Raw genomic sequence first — 20,667 nt, 5'->3', positions numbered from 1 at the left:
ACACTAATACAGCGATCAGAAAAACGATCGCTTATTAGTGACACTGGCGACGGGGGGTGATCACGGGGTTAAACCTTTATTGGGGGGGTTAGGGGGGTACCCTAGAGCTAAAGGGGGCTAACCCTAACTGCCCTAACAGTTATTACAGTCACAAATGACACCAATGCAAAAAAAAAATGCAATTGGTGTCACTGTGACTGGGGGTGCAGGGGTGATTGGGGGGGGTGATCGGGGGGGGGTGAAAAGTGTGCCTGGCGTGTTCTACTGTTAGTGTAGTGTTAGGTGCAACTCACAGTTCCTCTCTCCTCGGTGCTGGAACGAAAAAGACCGACACGAGGAGAGATTACATCACTTCCTCTGCCTGTGTTTACATTACAGGAGAGGAAGTGATGTCACGGAGCATTTCCATTCGTCAGGAGCGATCGCGAGGGGGTGGCCATGAATGAATGGCTGCCCCCTCATCCCGGATCGCTCCCGAACTAATACCAACCGCCGCAGGCACCGGGGGGGGCCCGATCGGGCCCCCCACCTGCGGGAAGGCAGGGACGTATATATACGCCCATATGCCTGCCCGTGCCATTCTGTCGACTTATATCGTCGTGCGGCGGTCGGCAAGTGGTTAAGGAATGCTGCCTACATAGTTCGCCCTTTAAAAGCTCCCCTGTCAGGGTGAGATTAGTTCTGAATCCCTGCCTTTTTATTTGTTTTTTTTTTCCCCACCATTTCAGGGGCACATTACTCCCAATTCCTTTTTTTTTTTTTTTTTGTCTACTGAGGAAGCCATGGCAGCCATCTGGGGCTTGCTTGAATAACTTTCAGGAAGAAGCTCAGAATCCTGGCTTGTCTCAGGCCCAATGGACCATGTTTGTTTTTGTTGGATGCTGTCAGAACTCATTTTAAAGTTGGCTCCATAATCTGTTTCTCTGAAAGTCCAAAGAGTTTTTTTTGTCCTTCAAGATTAAACACAAGATAAAAACAAAGATATACATACTAGGGCTTCATGTACACTGCTGTTGGTAAACAGACATTTAGGAGCAGTTGGGTGTTTTTTTCAGCTGCCCCTGAACTCCTCTGTTATCTTATCAGTACATGTACACAGGGTCATTTATAGTTGTCTCTAGGCAGTTGAGTTTAGAAGCAGTTTTTGGAAAGCAAAAAAATGTGTTCAGGACGGATGTCCAGAGGCACTTGAAAGGCCAAATCCATTTAACAGCTTGTAAACGTGGTAACTCGCGTTTAGCCATGTTTTAGTTTACAGGCGTTTTTTCATTTTTGACTTTTCTTCTCTTAGCAACAGGGTAATGAGAGGACACTTATCTGCGAGTCCGCTGTCGCTGCGGAAACCTGTGGTGTACAGCCGGCACTGCATTAGGTAACCATCAGTGCAGAAGTTAGTGTAAGCATGTAGGAGCAGGGCTAGGAAAGGAGAGAAAAGCAAGGAAGAGTGATGCAAGGGCAGGAGAAAGATCTGAGATGAGTGAGTCGAAAATGGAAGGAGAAATATAAAAAAAGAAAGCGGGGGAAATGTGGAGAAAACAAAAAGAGAAAAGTACCAGAGGAGAGAAAGACAAAAAGGAAAAAAATATTATGAACCACAAAAGACATGAAACGGGTGGGGGAGAAAAAAAAATCAGTGGAGCAGGAAAACGAAAAGGGGGCAGAGAAGTCAAACAAAATAAATAAAATGGAAATAAAAATGAAATTAAAATGAAACAAAAAAATCTAAACGCAAATAAAAAATAAATATGCAAAAATAAACGAAAAATTAAACCAGAAACACAAGTAACTATAAATAAACATGGGACCAAAGGAAGAGAAATATCAGCTAATCGCTTCTATGTCAAAGCTCATACCGTGGGTTCAGCTAAGGTTATGTCAAATCAAAATGTTTAATATGCAAGCCATCGGTTGACAAATTGTCACCTTCAGAATATATCAGAAAAACCGTAGGTATTCATGACCAATCGGTTACCCTAGGCGAATATCCCAGGTTGAGTATTAGGTGTGGGAAACAGAAAAGGGTATGAACAAGAACAGAAAAAAAGAGAAATACATGACATGGTATGTACTATATCTGTTAAAGCACTGCCCAGGCTAGGCATTAATGGGAAGTGTACAGTATCGCATTATTGTGTATATCAAGGACAAATACTGTATGCCAAGGAAGAAAATCAAGAGATTATCTGTAGTCAATGAAGCATGTAAGATATAGGTTGGTGTTGAGACTACCAGGCTGTACCATGCCCAATGTGTGTAAGCAATATGCCTCACGGCAGAGGAGTGACCGGTCTCGATCACCGCCCCTATTGTGTGGTTTGATGTGTTCGTTCACCATCTCACGTAGTTCATGGACTTGGTGCTTAGATGTCACAAAGTGTACTGCTACGGGTTTGTTGGGGTCAGCCTGTTCCCCATTTTCAGTCTTGGCCAAGACTACCCTAATGTCGCTCCTGTTCTTCTAAAATAGTTTTTTAAAAGGGCCAACAGTTTTTCCCAGATATGCGCAGGGGCATTTCAAAATGTACACACAAAAATCTGTGTTACAAGTGAATTACTCTCGTATCTGATGCTGATTACCCCTATGTGTATGTGAAAAGGGCCTGCATTAAGTGAATTGCATACATTGCAGTTGTAACATTTATAACCACACGTTTTCTGAGGTAACTTTGGCGTATTTATGTCTGGAATCTCCCTGCACCAAATGGTCTTTATGCATATTTATTTATTTTTTATTTGTGTTTTATAAATTTTTTTTTTATTTAAATTTTATATTTGTTTACATCTTTATTTCCCTTTCATTCTTTGTTTTCTCGGGTCCCCCCTTTTTGTTTTCCTGCTCTACTTTTTCTCTTTTCCTCCTTTTTCCTCTTCTCTTTTTGTCCCCCCCCCCCTCCCCACTCAACTGTTTTTTGTCTCCCCTCCCCCGTTTCCTGTCTATTCTGCTTCATAATTTTTCTTTTTCCTTTTTGTCATTCCTTTTTCTCTCCCTTGGTGCTTTTCTCTTTTTTTTTTTTTTTTTTTTTTTTTTCTTTTTGTTTTCTCCACATTTCCCCTTCCTTTTGCCTTTTTTATATTTTTCTTTCCATTTTCGTCTTGCTCCTCTCATCTTTCCCCCACCCTTGTATTACTTTTCCTTGTTTTTCTCGCCTTTCCTAGCCTTGCTCCTACACGCTTGCACTATCTTCTGCATTGATGGTTACCTAATGCGGTGCTGGCCACACGTTACGGGTTTCCGTGGTGACGGTGGCCCCGCAGATGGGCAACACCCTGTTGTTAAGAGCACTGTGGCTTACATGGCACACCGTGATTGGCGGGCGGAGCTCCCATACAGCAAACCGCTAGGTCCTAGCTACTGCTTGTTTGTGATCGGGCGCATCTGGTTGATGTGCTCAATCTATTACATGTACACTGACTCTTTACATGCGGGCTGTATTCTGCAATATTGGAGATTACTCTAAATTATTCTGGTGCCTTTTATGTTTTGAAGTTTTTGACCAGATTCTGACGTCACAGGGTGGGGTCGATACCCTTCTTTAAAACATTTTTTTCAATTTTTGCATGTTCTGATTGGTGGATAATGCATTTATATTTTGCTCTGACACTGTTGCACTTTATCACGTGCTTGGCAGAGCTCTCTCTGCTGTGAATATCCCATGCATGGAAAATTGTGGCAGATTTCCTGTGTCATCAGCAGCTGAACTGAAGCAGTTGGGCCCTTGAACTGGTGGTGTTCGATGTTCTTGTCCAGTGTTCCCCAACCAGGGTTCCGCGAGAGGTCCCCAGGGTTTCTGCTGTTCATCACAAGTAGATGAACGGTGGATCCCATCCCCCCATAGCTGTCAGGCTGCAGTGCACAGACAACTGGCATCACTGTCCTGTGCCAATCAGTCACCCCTCTCCTCCATCCCAGGTGCCTGCATGTTAGTGTGCCATCCCTCGGGAGGGACGAGAGAGGAGGGCAGGCTGGAATCGGACATTTCCGCAGCATTCCAGCAGCTTCCCTGAGCTACTCTGCATGAGGAAAATTACTAAAGATGCCAGTATTGTGCCCACCAGTTTCCTCCTGGCACCCCTGAACTATACTGTTTCCCCCTGGCACCCCTGAACTATACTGTTTCCTCCTTCTCCTGGCCCCCCTATACTGTTTTCTCCTGGCCCCCTATACTGTTTCCTCCTGGCGCCCCCCTAAACCGTTTCCTCCTGGCGCCCCCTAAACCGTTTCCTCCTGGCGCCCCCTAAACCGTTTCCTCCTGGCGCCCCCTAAACCGTTTCCTCCTGGCGCCCCCTAAACCGTTTCCTCCTGGCGCCCCCTAAACCGTTTCCTCCTGGCGCCCCCTAAACCGTTTCCTCCTGGCGCCCCCTAAACCGTTTCCTCCTGGCGCCCCCTAAACCGTTTCCTCCTGGCGCCCCCTAAACCGTTTCCTCCTGGCGCCCCCTAAACCGTTTCCTCCTGGCGCCCCCTAAACCGTTTCCTCCTGGCGCCCCCCCCTAGACAGTTTCCTCCTGGCGCCCCCCCCTAGACAGTTTCCTCCTGGCGCCCCCCCCTAGACAGTTTCCTCCTGGCGCCCCCCCCTAGACAGTTTCCTCCTGGCGCCCCCCCCTAGACAGTTTCCTCCTGGCGCTCCCCCCTAGACAGTTTCCTCCTGGCGCTCCCCCCTAGACAGTTTCCTCCTGGCGCTCCCCCCTAGACAGTTTCCTCCTGGCGCTCCCCCCTAGACAGTTTCCTCCTGGCGCTCCCCCCCTAGACAGTTTCCTCCTGGCGCTCCCCCCCTAGACAGTTTCCTCCTGGCGCTCCCCCCCCTAGACAGTTTCCTCCTGGCGCTCCCCCCCTAGACAGTTTCCTCCTGGCGCTCCCCCCCTAGACAGTTTCCTCCTGGCGCTCCCCCCCTAGACAGTTTCCTCCTGGCGCTCCCCCCCTAGACAGTTTCCTCCTGGCGCTCCCCCCCTAGACAGTTTCCTCCTGGCGCTCCCCCCCTAGACAGTTTCCTCCTGGCGCTCCCCCCCTAGACAGTTTCCTCCTGGCGCTCCCCCCCTAGACAGTTTCCTCCTGGCGCTCCCCCCCTAGACAGTTTCCTCCTGGCGCTCCCCCCCTAGACAGTTTCCTCCTGGCGCTCCCCCCCTAGACAGTTTCCTCCTGGCGCTCCCCCCCTAGACAGTTTCCTCCTGGCGCTCCCCCCCTAGACAGTTTCCTCCTGGCGCTCCCCCCCTAGACAGTTTCCTCCTGGCGCTCCCCCCCTAGACAGTTTCCTCCTGGCGCTCCCCCCCTAGACCGTTTCCTCCTGGCGCTCCCCCCCGCACTGTGCCGTTTGCTCCTTGGGCCCCCCCCCGCACTGTGCCGTTTGCTCCTTGGGCCCCCCCCCCCCGCACTGTGCCGTTTGCTCCTTGGGCCCCCCCCCCGCACTGTGCCGTTTGCTCCTCAAACCCCCCCCCCCCCCCCCCGCACTGTGCCGTTTGCTCCTCAAACCCCCCCCCCCCCCCCCCCCGCACTGTGCCGTTTGCTCCTCAAACCCCCCCCCCCCGCACTGTGCCGTTTGCTCCTCAAACCCCCCCCCCGCACTGTGCCGTTTGCTCCTCAAACCCCCCCCCGCACTGTGCCGTTTGCTCCTCGGGCCCCCCCGCACTGTGCCGTTTGCTCCTCGGCCCCCCCCCCCCGGCCGCACTGTGCCGTTTGCTCCTCGGGCCCCCCCCCCGCCGCTCTGTGCCGTTTGCTCCTCGCCCCCCCCCCCCCCCGCCGCACTGTGCCGTTTGCTCCTCGGCCCCCCCCCCCCGCACTGTGCCGTTTGCTCCTTGGACCCAACACACCCCCCTCCTTGGGGCCCCCTGCCACATCACCTGCCACCAGTTGCAACTTGTCACTTGGCACATCACCTGCCGCCAGATGCAGCTGCTTTTTAAAGTATCTGACCTGTTTATATACGCCGGGTTCGTTTTCGACATTCTTTGCATGCAGCGCAGCCTTTAAAGTGGTTGTAAACCCAATAAAAAAAATTAAATACCTGCAAGACAAAGGCAAAATTTGTCCCCGAAGTTACTTCTGGGTATCGCGCTGTGATTGATGGGAGCGGACGGTAGCGGCACAGTCCAACTGAAGCAATGGTACGTACGTGCCATTGCTTCAGTTTGCTTCAGTGCGCATGTGCCAATGAGGTCAGCACATGCAAATCCAGGGGGAATCGCCTAAACAGTTTTAGGAGATATCCAGGGTAGCTACAGGTAAGCCTTATTATAGGTTTACCTGTAGCAAAAAGTGTGTTGTAAGAGTTTGCAACTACTTTACGTTCCCTGTGAATCCAGGGAGATCTTTTGCAATCTGGCATTCATTTTCGGTTGTCCGATCTGATGGTGGGCGGCCTCCCCAGTGTAGGCATTGGCACTTTTATCTTCCTTCACCATCTTTTTGACAGTTTTCTGCGTTATCCCTTTGACACCTCTGAAGAAGAGTCCGCTAAAGCACTTTAGTTAGTTAGTTTAGTCATTTAATGTTTGTATATGCTTTTCTGTCAAATGTGCCTATATGGCTGCATTGTGCTATTCCAGATGTTTTCCAATTTTAATGTTTTGTATTAATAAACTATTTTTTATATAACACAGAATTTAACCTTTGACTACCAAGTACCTACATGGTCCCAATCCTAGAGGGTAATTGTTTCACAAGTTCAGTGCTTTGGGACATCCCAAGTAGTCAGGAAGATTTAGGAATCCCTGTGTCCTGTGATATAGAAAGGGCTAGTTCATACCAGCTGCAGCCTTCCAATGCAATCAGGAAAAAGTGGAATATACGGCGCTCTGGTTGAAATGGAACATCTGGAGGAACATGTTCAGAATGTAGACCAGGTGGAGAAGACGGATAAAGGCAGGTATTGTCCTGTGGAGCTCTTCCGAAGACAGAAGCACACTCTGTAGAAAAACAACCAAGAAACGATATAAGAAATAAACAGGCTAATCAGATGGTGGTGACCGTCCAGTGGGACATTTTCCTTTCCCAGGGGTTATGAAGAAGCAGCCAACACACCTGCTCCGAAATGCATCACCGCCACCTCTGACATCACATCCGGGGACCAGCGTGGCTGTTCTTCTGGGACTCGCATATACCACCCTACACCTCTGGCTGGTTGGAAGAAAAGGAAAACTCCCACTGGACAGTCACCACCATTTGATGAGCCTGTTTAGCTCTTACATGCATTTTTAATCCTATCTGGGCAAGTAAAGTCTTGTGTTTCCACACTTAGAAGCATCTTCATTTTTTATTTTTTTGTTTTGTTGCCTTCCAATGCAGGGACTGGTATGTGGCGCAGTGCAGCCAAGATCAACGCAGTGATGATGCGCTGATTCCTTTTTTTTTTCTAACTAGTTCCCGCCCAGCCTATAGTAAAATTACAGCTGGGTGTGAGCTTTCCTCCCAGGCAGGCAGCAGTGCGATCTGCAACCATTGTGTCCACAGGTCATACAGGAACTAAGAAATCATTACAGAGGGCACTTTGATCATCCCAGGTAACGTATTCACTGTGACCAATCACAGCAACCACATGCTGACCAAGTAAATAATTATGAATGGCAGCCATTCATTATTTACTACTGTGATGCTGCAATTGGTCACAGTGATTACATGGTGTGCAGGGCCAATCACAGAGGCCCCTGTACCATGTAATGTATGCGTCTAATCACTGCACTACTCTGGTAACTATATTTTAATGGGAACAAAAAAAAATTATCTGTCAGTGTCCCATCCACTTGCTGTCCCTAATCACTGCTGCACCAGTTGCTGTGTCCCTGATCACCACCACACCAGTTAGGCCCCTTTTGTGATGTGTTTGCCAGATTTGACCAGGGTTATGCTATTAGCAGTTTGCATGCAGCCTCGCACAGAGTGGTTAATTGCGGAAAGCCTGCCATTAGTTTAAAATGGGCTGAGTGGACACTGCTGATCGCATAACCCATTCCAGCGGCAAGAATACACAGATTCTTACAGCAGAAATATGGCGGCCGCACCAACCAGACCATGTGAAAAGGGGTCTTGGTGTCCCTGATAACCGTCACAGCTCTCTGAAGAGCCATCCATATTCAGATCATTCTTAAGAGAGCATTTGGCAGTCAGTAAGGAGGCATAGTCTGTGATGCAAAGCTACCCCCCTCCTAGCATGAATCCCTCTGAGCGCCCCTGCCCCCAGAGTCCTAGCACAAACCCCCCCCCCCCCCCAATCCCACCTCTGAGCACAACCCCCACCCCAAATTCCTTCTCCTAGCACAAACTTCCTGCTCCCAGCTCTCCACTCCTAGCACAAACCCCACTTCCATAACTATACTGGAGAAGTGTAGGGAGGAGATCTCACATTGAGATGAGCACAACACTGTATAAACTCCTGCTACAAGTACTATTGCCGGCAAAACAGAAAGCTGTGTGTGCTACCCAACATGTCTTTAGCAACCAATGATGTAATCGGCTGGTAGGACATGGGCAGACAGCCTGCACAGCTTTCTGTTTTCCGGCAATTGTACACAAAGCAGCAGGGAGGAGGATAGAGTCAGGAGGAGGTGTGGATTATGTTCGCTCTCCTCTGTGCATGGGAGTTTACACAGGCTGGGATGTTGCTGCGGAACCCCTGAAGACTCTTTACGGGACGCCGGTTAAAAAACACTAGGCTAGGCTGTGAAATTCTTACGTGGTATCGCCATATTCAGGAGAAGTAGCAGAATGTGCTTTGAGGTGTTATTTTAAGTATGTCTATGATGTGTTAGAAATATATTATATGGACAACTTTGCATTTTCCAAAAACTTGTGACAAAAAATAACATTTTTGAAAGATTCATTATGCTTCTTAGAAAACACTTTGGAGTATTTTCTTTCTCAAATGGGGTCATTTTGTAGGTGTTTCACACATGTGGTATCCTCATACTTGGGAGGCATATCAGAATGTGTTTTGAGGTGTCATACCAAGTATGCCTATGCTATGTGTGAGACAACTGACACCTTTGTGTGAGACAAATGACAACTTTGTGAAAAAAAATGTTTTATTTGCAAAAAATTGCAGCTGCAAAGACTCATTACATCTCTTACTAAACACCATAGACATATCTACTTTCCAAAAAGGGGTAATTTGTACTGTCCTGGCATTTTGGGGCCTTAGGATTTAATGAGATGGGCAGTCAGTACATAAGAATTTATCAATTTTCAAATATACAATATACCATAGATTGTAGTCTCTCTAACTTTATCATGGAAACCAAGAAAATGTTTCCTTTTTTTGCCTCGTGTGTGAGTCTAAGTGTGACATTGCTAAAAACATAAGTGACTTGGGCAAGTAAGGGGTGAAAGTGTCCAGTATTGAGGTAAACAAACTTGGGAGGCCTCACAGACATTTCATAAAGTTCAATTGCCAGCTGCGCTGTGTAATGCTCTGTTCACAGGTCCATACCAGGTCCTTGGCTCTAGTATGGATTCTGAGGAGACCCCCCCATGCCATAATTAAAAAAAAATGGTGTGGGGTGCCCCCCAAAATCTATACTAGACACTTATCCTAGCATACCGCCCGGGTGTCAGGCAAGGGAGGGGACAAGCACCCCCCACCCTAAAGCACCTTGTCCCATGTTGATGGGGACAAGGGCCTCTTCCCGACAATCCTTGCTGGTGGTTGTTGGGATCTGTGGGCAGGGGGCTTATTGGAATATGGAAGCCCCCCTTCAACAAGCACCCCATTTGAATGAGTATGGGGTACCCCTACCCATTCACCAAAAAAAAAGTAGTGTAGTGTGAAAAAATACAGTAGACAGTTTTTGACAAGTCTTATTAAAAATATCATCTTCCCCGCTTCTTCCTCCATCTTAATCTTCCTTCTCCCGTAGGCTCTTCTTTCTTCTGTCTTCTTTGTCCGGTGGTGTTCTTCCTCTGCCGCTGACGACCCTCCTCCGATTCTGCATCCCGCTGATCTGTCTGCGCCATTGTCAAGCATTTCTTTTTTTTTTTTATAAAATCGTTTTTATTGAATTTTCATCAGCACAACAATTGCCCACGTAGGGGCCAAACAGTACCCACGCAGGGGCAAACCTTTAAATGCGGCAACAGGCCACATAGGAACACAGTCTCTTATCATATGGTCTGTCACTTATGCAGCAACGGCCGCATCAGGACAGGTCAAAACAATACAACGTTAACTAGCTAACCCCCAATGTGGGGAGAGGTTATTGCAGGAGGTGTTGTGCTAAGTGTTATAAGTACAGAATAAAATAGCATAGGAGTATTTGGGCAGCCTAACAGCCCACTATGACCTCAATGAAGGATTATGGGTCAATCACTACATCGGTTGCCGTAGTGGTATCATCCAACCAACAGGTCCACACCTTGTCAAACTTTTGTGGGCAACCCCTGCTCGAGTAGGTGGCCTTATAAAGGGGCAAACTAGCGTTCACCAGGTTCTTCCAAAATTTGATAGAAGGGGGGGACGATTGCTTCCAGGTCATGACGATGGCCTTTCGTGCATAGTACAATAACAACGATATAAGCGTTTTCCTAGCTCTGAGGATCGACATTTGTTCCACGAGCCCCAGCAGACAGTATTTAGGGTCACAAGGGATACTGATCTTAGTAGTCCTGCCTATCACCAGGAGAACCTCCTTCCAGTAGCATTCAATCGCTGGACAAGTCCAGAAAATGTGAAGGAAGTCTCCTGGCCGATAGGAGCATCGCCAGCATGCTGAACAATGCGTCAGCGACATCTGATGTAATCTGTGAGGCGTGTAATGGGCTCTATGAACAATTTTGTATTGGACCAATTTGTCCCTGGCTGATACCAAAGGGGAGAATGGAAAATCCCAAACCTCCCTCCAGTCATCGTCATCCAACTCCGGTATGTCCTCCACCCATTTCCTGCAGAGGGAGGACAACTCGGGGACGGCTGCAACCAGCAGGGACCTATAAATCTGAGACATGGGCTTCTCCAGGTATTGTCAAGCATTTCTTAGATAACGGTGGAGCGTGGCCATCAGATTATGTCATCCATAGGCCCGCCCCTTTTGATGTCACCACATGGTGCCATGACTGTCAGGGCTGGCTTAGCCTTCCCTTCTCTGGGCTGGCCGCTCAGCTGTTGGCTAATTGCCAGCTCTCTTCTCTCTCCACAGTTACCAGCTTTTTCCAATGATGCTCGTCTGACCTGCCTACTTTAAGTGGAAGTAAACTCCCCTATCATTTTCAGCCAAGGAAGCTGCCATCTTTGCCGCTGTTTAATCCTCAACTGCTATGGTGCTGCACATGTGATTCGTTATGACACCAGCCATTGGATGGTTTGATAGTTTGGCTGAGAGCACAGCCAATGTGCAGTTAGCATTCCCGGCATGCCTTTTTTTTTATTTATTTTTTTAACTGTTTAAATCAATGGGTTTACTTCCACTTTAAAGCCTTCCAGCTCACTTAACCTTTGCCTTCGCGTGGCCACATCACAAGGAACCATCTCCTGCGGTTTGTTCCAAGACTGGCTTGCTGACATCCCTACTGGCTCCTTATCCTGCTTGCAGTTGCTCTATTTGGGTCCCTGACTTCTGGCCTGGCTGACTACCCGATCTGGTTACTGGACTCTGGCTATGCTTGACTACGCTTTTTCTAGTTACCTTTTTATGTTTATTAATAAACAAGTGTGATTTGATTGTACTTCTGTCTCAGTCTGATTCATGGTTTCTGACAGTGACCTCACAGGGGGTGGGGCCTCTGGATGAAGTATTCCGATGGCCATGCCCCCATCATTATCTACGAAATGCTTGACATCGGCATGGACAGATCAGCGGGATGCAGCATCGCAGGAGGGTCTTCGGCGGCAGAGGAAGAACAACGGACTTAAAAAGCAGGAGAAGCCCGGAGGATGAAGATGTGGGAGAAGATGTATGAGGAGCGGAGGAAGAAGCCAGGAAGGAAGATATTTATTTTTCATAAATCATGGGACACAATCAGCTTAACATTACCTACTGGGTTACAGTCCATAATCAGGTGAATGGAAACTGGTAGACAAAGGTCTTCAGATAGAAAGCCATTCCCTATATAACCCCTCCCACACAGGAAGCAGTTCAGTTTTTTACCAGTGTTTGCAAGGTGGATGGCACGGTTTGTTTGAGCTCTCTGAGCTCCAGGTCTCTAGTCCCACAAACTGTACTTTAATAAATCAAGGGATTGACCGATCAGATCCATTTGACACAAGCTTATATGCTTAGATAAATGGTACCCGAGCTTCGCAAAGAAGAATCAAGATCCTGCAAGGTTTTGCCTGTAATGCAGCTTCCGGGCCCTGGACCCTGCGAAGTGGAATCCTGGACACTACAGCACTATGGCATTCCTGCAGGGTGCTGTACAGGTCCAATGGAGTGGACCCTAAACATGAGAAGGGTATCCAGCCCTTGAAGGTCCTCATATGATAGGAACCCGCCGTGAAGGGTGAAGGTTGGGCTCTTAGCTTCTAAGCTGCCCTGCGCCTGGGTAAGTGAAACCCCTTTACTTACTATTTTGGGGCGTCCCAGTGATTGTAACTGCTAGCTAGATGCTCGACACCTGTCTGTGGTGACCATACGGGGGAGTTTGGGGCTAGCTGTGGGTGTTTGTAAAGTGTACTCTTTTTGCTTGTGTCTGGCGGTTTATCTTTCCTCCCTGGTTCTCAGGGCGCACGTGCATTCGCAAGAGTGCCTCTATGCTCAGTTAGCAGTTTGTTTGGCGGCCACTACAGGGAACACCGATGTCTCCAGTAGTTCCTGATGAACCTAGTCGTATCCCTATTGTATCCCCCAGAAAGACCCAGAGTCTTCTGGGCAATCTGAGCCGCTGTGCCTATCTGGTATTGTGCCTACAGCCAACGCTGCTGCTTCACCCTTTATCACTAAGGATGGATGGTCCACGGCCCTAGCCAGGTTAGAGCACAGGATTGCTGCCATGAATGCCTTCATCCCATCCCGCAGGGAAGCAGGAAGCGTGACAGATCCCCCCTCCCCGGAGCCATCTAGTTTGGAGCAGGAATGGGTATAGGATGGGCGAGAGCTTAAAGCTTAGGACTGGAGGGCCCAGCAGATGAGTCTGCTTCTGTGCAAGAAGATATCAGTTGATGTCTGCCTCTCAGTCGCAGAGGCTTTTGATCCTGACTCTGACCGAAATGTTTTGTTCTGCCTTTAAGTTGCCTCTTGCAGAGGTTGCTGAGCTTCCCTGATCCTCTTTGGGATCCCTGAGGCCTCTTCAGGCCACACAGGCTTTCCCCCTACACCCCCTTTTGGAACAGGTGGTGTATGCTGATTGGGAATATCCTGACAGAATTTTTGTTCCTCCTAAGAAGTTCTCTTTTATATCCCATGGATGAAAAGTTTGTTAAAATGGAGCATGCCAGCAGTAGATGCCTTCCTTAAACAAGAACTTGTCCAGTAGATGATGCACAGGGTTTGAAAGACCCTGTTGGCAAGAAATTGGAGTCATTATTAAAGGCTTCCTTTTGGCCAGTTCAGCTATTCAGCCAGCTGTTGTAGCATTTGGTATCTGCCAGTCCGTAAAGGATCAGGTCAAATGGCCTGATAGGCCTAACCATGAGGATGATCTGCCTGAAAGATATTTCTTGAGTGCTGTGTTTTTGCTATTGATGCCTTAAAGGATTCAGTACAGCAGGTTTCTCATTTGGCTCTCTCGTCTGTACATATGCACAGACGCTTATGGTTTAAGAACTGGTCAGCTGAGTTTCCTTGTAAAAAGTTAATGGCCTTTTCATGGGGAACATTTATTTGGTGATCATTTGGACAAATATATCCAAAAGATCTACAGAGGGAAGAGTTCTATACTTCCTGTGAAGAAAAGCACAAGACGTCCCTCATTTAAAACCTCAGGTACTGCTTCCTCCAATGTCTCGGCGTCAAGCCAACAGGGCGCTAGGGCCAGGGGCAAGCGCCAGGGCCAGAAAAGGCCCTGGGTCCAAGATTCTTCTAAACCCTCAGGACGAGTCACCTTAATTTCATCTTGCGGTTACAAGTTAGAGTTGCGGGGGGAGTTCCCCCTCAGATGTTTCAGATCCAGCATTCCCTCAGACCCTCCAAACTTATTGCTTCAGGCACTACATCATCTAGTACATCAAGGAGTGATTGTAGAGGTTCCAGTATCCAAAATGGGCACAGGGTTTTACTCAAACCCGTTTGCGGTTCAGAAACCAAACAGGGACACGAGGCCCATTTTGGACCTAAGATCCCGATCTACCGATACAGTCCTTTCAGATGGAGTCTGTCCACTCAGTAGTAGCCTCACTCCAGAGGGAGACTTTCTAGCCTCCATCGATATAAACAACGCGTCTTTACACATACCTATCTTTCAGCCTCATCGGAGGTTCCTACATTTTGCAGTAGAGGAACGTCATTTTCAGTTTGTGGCTCTACCCTTTGTGCTGGCTACAGCTCTCCGGGCGTTCACAAAGGTCCTAGCACCAGTACTGGGGCTTTTAAAGGGCCCAAGGGAGCCTAGTGCTTGGGTATCTGGATAACCTTCTACTCATTGAGATCACTCATTACAGGCTCTTTGACTGCATTGCTATTGAAACCAGGGTGCTGAAGGACCCTCGGGACCAATACTGTTTACCCTAGTGACTGCTAGAACAGCTGTCACTAGGAAAATGTTATCATAAGGTCTGGAACATTACATTGCTCAGTGTAAGGCCAGAAAATGGCATCTTCGGAAATACGTTATTGGGAGAATTCTCTTTTCTACAGTCAGCTGTAGACATCAAATTGGCTTTGAGTACAATCAGAGGTAACGTTTCGGCCCTATCATTATTCCAAAGGCCTTTAGCCTCCCATTCACTGATCCAAACCTTTATGCAGGGGGTAACTCGTATGCTTCCCCCATTAGGTCACCTATGTGTTCTTGGGATTTGAATTTCATGTTGTCTGTTACAGAAACGACCATTTGAACCTATCAAGGAAATTCCATTAGCCTTTCTATCACGCAAGCTAGCCTTCCTGATGGCCCTCACCTCGACTAGTAGGGTGTCAGAGTTGGTGGCCCTTTTAGTTCAGGGAACCATACTTGATCCTTCACCACAACAGGGTCATGTTACGACCTGTTTCATCCTTTTTGCCAAAAGTGTTGTCGGCCTTTCATTTAAATCAGACATTATTTTGCCTTCTTTTTGGCTGAAGAGAGGCGACTGCATTCTTTGGATGTTGCCCGGGCATTCAAGGTTTGTCTAGATCTGCGGAGATCTGGATAATTCTTTTACAAAAAGGACCCAAGAAAGGGCAGGCAGCTTCCATTGCCAATTGGGTCTGTCAATTGGTCATTCAGGCCTACAGTCTGAAACCTAAAGCTCCTCCCTTTAGGGTGAAGGCTCATTCTAGGGGTGTAGGAACCTCCTGGGCTTTTTTTGCCTTCATGTATCTGTGGCTCAAATTTGTAAAGCTGCTACCTGGGCTTCAGTGCATATGTTCACAAAATTTTAGCAATTGAATGTTCGAGCAGCCAAGGATTGGACTTTCGGCCGCAGTGTACTGCGGGCTGCCATATAAAATTCTGATGGCTATTGTTTGGCAGGGTGTCACCCTCCCCTCAAGGCTATTGCTCTGGGACATCCCGGTAGGTAATGAATATTAACCTGACTCTGTGTACCATGGGGTATGAAAAAGAAAATAGGATTTTTACGTCATACTTACCTGTAAAATACTTTTCTTTTGAGTACATCATAGGACACCCTCCTCTTCTCAAAAAAATAAAAATAAAAAATTCCATGCTTGCTACAAAACTGAAGTGGGAGTGGTTATATAGGGGATCACTTCCTGTCTGAAGACCTTTGGTCTACCAGTGTCCATTCACCCGATGGAGTATAACCCACTAGATAATGAATATTAGCCTGACTCTGTGTCCCATGATGTACTCAAAGAAAAGGATTTCACAAATAAAACACTAATATTTTGTTTAGGACTCCTAATTTTATATGTAAATTAACCATTTTGCAATATATTTTTAGAGCTGCCTTGCCGCATAATGATGATGATTTCCTGGGTGATGACCTTGATTATATGATTGCTATGGAAACTACCTTGGCAGGAACTTCTTCCCCTCCACCTAGTCCAACCTTCAGCAGCAGACCACCCCCAAGTCCCATCCAGAAAGAGCAAGCTGTATATTCAGAATGTGAAGATGAGGCAGAAAGGGAGGTTCCTGGCACACCCCCTAACAAGAAGGTAAAATAGCATTTTGTGTTGTTGATGTTGTGGGTGATGCACTTCTTCTGTGTGTTTAATGGTTGTTATTTGCAAAGTACGGTAATATTAAAGTAGTATCAAACCTGCAGTATTGTTATCTTAATACACTGAACAAAATACAGTGAGCCCTTCCCAGTAACGATTTGTTAAAATTTTTACCCAAGCCCCTTTCAGTTTACAACTTTCAGTGCTGCTGGCTTCTGCTTTTTCAGTGCTTCTTCCCTAAACTTCAGGGCTTTGCATGAAGTCAACAGTGTGGTCTTGAGCAGTCTGTTAGTTTGGAGGAGGGATTAACTGGGGAGTTCCCTGCCATCCTGAGCTATGGGGCTGTGCTTCTTTTGATGCACACAGTGAAGGGAGACACAGCGCTAGTCCCTACATGCAAAGGTGGTCCCATAGGATGCTGCAAGAGAAAGGAGCAACCATGAAACAAGAAATCTGGGGGGCATACTGCTCTTATTTAGAGGTGTAATATCCTGTTGCAGTTTTAGTTAAATCAGAGCTGCAGCCAAATAATTTATAGCACCCAGGCTGCATAGCCAGCAGGGTAACATCATCGTTCACTGTTGCAACTCTGTAGCTTATGTGTCACATGCTCGCTCTTTGGACTATGAAAGACTTGCAATTCTTGGCTCCTCAAGTAAGCTGCCTAACCCTTTTATCTTCAACTTTATTTCCAGAAAAGCTGTTCAATTGAGAACCTAATACAGTTAAATAGAGTTTAAATCCCAGCCTATAACCTTCCTTTCACATTCTGATTTGTAAGAAAATGTGACTATAGGCACTTAAAGTACATACAGTATAAAGTGAGAACTTATTGTGAATACCATTGTTGCCCTCTGGGATAAGCAGCACCAGAACCGTAGAGTACCCCTAATCTCTCCCCTCTACCCTCTCTATTCACATTACAATGTAAACCGTAAAAGGTCTTCCAAGCAAAATATTCTTATACAAAAACTTGCTATCTAGGACTATTTGTTGTCATAATATTTAGATCTATATGTAAAAAAATTCTTGTTTTGTTTTTGTTGTTTTGTTTTGTTTTTTCTGGCATTCAGTTTAGGTCATTGTTTTTTGGATCCATTCTTCAAAGCTCCGGACAAGCAGCCCAGGAAGTTCTGGCTGAAGACAGTGATGGATGATGTTGAGTCAAAATTTCAGAAATGAACTTTCATTCATGGATTATGTCTGCAACATAAAATGTATGCTCTGGTACCAGTCCAGGCTTTTATTTCAAAATTCTCACCAAAAATAATTTAGGGCACTCATAAACAGGAAAGGATATAAGACATCTACCCCACGAAAGAACACATTTTATTTTGTTACTATGTTAATTTATATTTTGCTTTATGGAAAAAAAAATCAGTGCTTATTCTTGATTATAAAACCTAGGAGCCCAGATTTCTCAGGGTTAAAACTCCAGACAGATGTGTTTCCAAATCAAGATGATGCAGCAGAAGCATGGCTAGAATGAGAGTCTACAGAATGTGGATATTGCTGAGGCTGGCTTTTGTGTATGAAGAGCACAAAAAATACCTTCCCCCATGTAATAAGCTGCCTGATCATTGTCTCTGGTTAAAATCTGTATACTGCCAGATACTTCTTTTTTTTTCAGTCCCTTTTAAGAATTACTTTTAGGATGGTTTGATATATTGCTAACAAAATGTGTTTCTAAAATTAACTTGACCTTCAAAAATCCTTGCAAATCATTCATTAGTGCTTGAACAGCCAATAAATTGCTTTGAGACACCATGACAAAAATGTGTTCGCTGAGTTGTTCACCCAGAAGTTATCTCGGTTATAGTGAAAGTCTGCTGTGCTCAACTCCAGGATAAAGATTCTGGTCCATCTTTTGTGTGTCACTCCTGACCTCTCCTTACCTTTTGTAATTGCTGTAGCAGGTGGGAGGAGCCAGAAGCCCTCATATGTGCCAATATCAGAGTCCTTGAACAATATAGAAACTTTTATTTAAAGTGGATGTAAACCAGATTCATGAAATTTGAGCTGGGCACTTACACTGCCTTGAAAAGGTGTTCATACCCCTTGAAATTTTCCACATTTTGTCATGTTACAACCAAAAATGTAAGTGTATTTTATTGGGCTTCATGTGTTAGACCAACACAAAGTGACACATGTAATTGTGAAGTGGAAAGAAAATGATAAATGTTTTTTCTTTCGTTCATTGACGGACTCAGCCCTTTAACCACTTTCAGACCGGACCAATTTGCTGGTCAAAGACCAGACCACTTTTTGCGATTCGGCACTGCGTCGCTTTAACTGACAATTGCGCGGTCGTGCGACGTGGCTCCCAAACAAAATTGACGTCCTTTTTTTCCCACAAATGGAGCTTTCTTTTGGTGGTATTTGATCACCCCTGCGGTTTTTATTTTTTGCGCTATAAACAAAAATAGAGCGACAATTTTGAAAAAAACGCATTATTTTTTACTTTTTGTTATAATAAATATCCCCCAAAAATATATAAAAAAACATTTTTTTCCCTCAGTTTAGGCCGATACGTATTCTTCTACATATTTTTGGTAAAAAAAATCGCAATTAGCGATTATTGATTGGTTATAACGTTTACAAAATAGGGATAGTTTTATAGCATTTTTATTAATAATTTTTTTTTTTTACTAGTAATGGCGGCTATCAGCGATTTTTATTGTGACTGCGACATTGTGGGGGACCCATCGGACATTTTTGACACATTTTTGGGACCATTATCATTTATACAGTAATCACTGCTATATAAATGCAGTGATTCCTGTGTAAATGACACTGGCAATGAAGGGGTTAACCAGTGGGTGGCAGTGTAGGGGTTAAGTGTTCCTAGGGGTGTGTTACTAACTGTGGGGGGGTTGGGCTTTCATTTAGTGAACACTGATCTCTGCTCCAATCACATGGAGCAGAGATCAGCGTCACTAGTTGCTAGGCAGAATGGAGAAATGTTGTTTACAATGGCACTTCTCCATTCGGCCGCTCCGTGAGACGATCGCGGGGGTCCCGACCAGCGCGGGAGCACGCCACCGGCGGCGCGCTCCCGATGGCAGGGTTGCAAATTTAAAGGGACGTACATGTACGCCCATTTGCCTGCCCGTGCCATTCTGTCGACGTACATCGTCGTGCGCTGGTCGGCAACTGGTTAATCTTGACCTTAGGGTTATATTACCACCTTTAGGAGAAGACTAGGCAGAACGCACAAAAAAACAAGCACAGTACCGCCCAGGGGGTGGTCCTACTGGCTATAACCCCTCACTGTGGGCGGCACAGTGGTGTAGTGGTTAGCACTCTCACCTAGCAGTAAGAAGGGTCGCTGGTTCAAATCCCAACCACGACACTACCTGCCTGGAGTTTGCATGTTCTCCCTGTGCCTGTGTGGGTTTCCTCTAGGTACTCTGGTTTCCTCCCACACTCCAAAGACATGCAGGTAGGTTAATTGGCTTCTGTCCAAAAATTGACCCTAGTAGATGAGTGGGGACCTTGTATTGTGGGTTCCTTGAGGGTAGGGACCAATGTGAGTGTGCAATGTACACGGATAGGGACAGTTGTAGACACTCAACTCAGGTTGAACAGGATGGACTGGGGTCTTTATTCAACCTTACTAACTATGAAACTCTGCTCCCAGCAGCTCAGTTTTTTTCTGCCTAGTCTAGGAGAAGGACCTGGCTCCTTGTGGGGACCAGTGGTATTTGAATTTTTTTTTCATTTTGCTATTTTTGCTTCCTGTGATCTACAATCAACAACCGGGCTGGGTGACAGGCTGGATAATATAGATCCTGGTAGTCTCCCCAGCCTGGCAATCGAGCGCGTGCAGACTTTAGCTCCACGCTGGGTCGGCCACGACAGGCCCCATTCACACATATGACCAGGCTACTGCTGTCCGAGTCAGTGTTGCCATGGCCGACAGCCACTCAGTACTATTGGAGACACCGGGTGGTCTCTGGGTCCTGGCAGGGGGTTGTGCTGTGCGTTCGTTCCCCTAATTTTTCCCTTAGTTTTAACTTCAGTTGTTGCGTTCGTTTATCCCTTTGTTGTTTGCCGCGTGCAGTGGGAAATGTTCGCCGCGGGAACTGCAGCCATTTTCTTGTAGCCACGCCGGACGGCTTCTGTTAATTCTCTAGCACTGGGGGGCTGTTTAAGCTGGTGCTTCTTCCCCAGACACCCCTATGATGGCAACCGGTTCCCCTGCACCTGTGGTGGCCGTGGATGCTCTGTCGGCTGTCCTGGAATCATTCGTTGCCAGGGTGGAAGTGGCATACGGGCGCAAGGTTGGTAAACACCCCCCCGGTCTGCCAGGGAAAGCTCTTATTCGGACTCGGCCCCTGTTCTGACGCTTCAGAGGTCGAGGACCATGACCCATTGGACAGTGAGGAAGAAGCCTCCGTGTCCGTTTTTAGTGCAGGAAATCGCTAGTGGGATAGAGGATACGGATGGGGCATCTGCAGATGTATCTGTCCCTTTTGGGTCCCA

General features: G+C 46.7%; 1 protein-coding gene across 2 annotated transcripts in view; it reads left to right on the top strand.

The window, feature by feature from the left end:
* RAD9A (RAD9 checkpoint clamp component A) overlaps positions 1 to 17,958 on the top strand; it is a 266,419-nt gene extending 248,461 nt beyond the window's left edge. For both annotated transcript variants that reach the window (XM_077454778.1, XM_077454779.1), the window contains exons 11-12: positions 15,960 to 16,176; positions 17,256 to 17,958. In XM_077454778.1, the coding sequence (XP_077310904.1) occupies positions 15,960 to 16,176; positions 17,256 to 17,339 (301 nt within the window). In that variant the 3' untranslated portion in view covers positions 17,340 to 17,958. The remainder of the gene's footprint in view (positions 1 to 15,959; positions 16,177 to 17,255) is intronic.
* The last annotated feature ends 2,709 nt before the right edge of the window (positions 17,959 to 20,667 follow it).

The sequence above is a fragment of the Lithobates pipiens genome, unplaced genomic scaffold, assembly GCF_037356315.1.
Source record: "Lithobates pipiens isolate NorthernLeopardFrog02 unplaced genomic scaffold, aLitPip1_a1.2 Scaffold_25, whole genome shotgun sequence".
NCBI lineage: Eukaryota > Metazoa > Chordata > Amphibia > Anura > Ranidae > Lithobates > Lithobates pipiens.
This window is presented reverse-complemented; position numbering and strand designations above follow the sequence as displayed.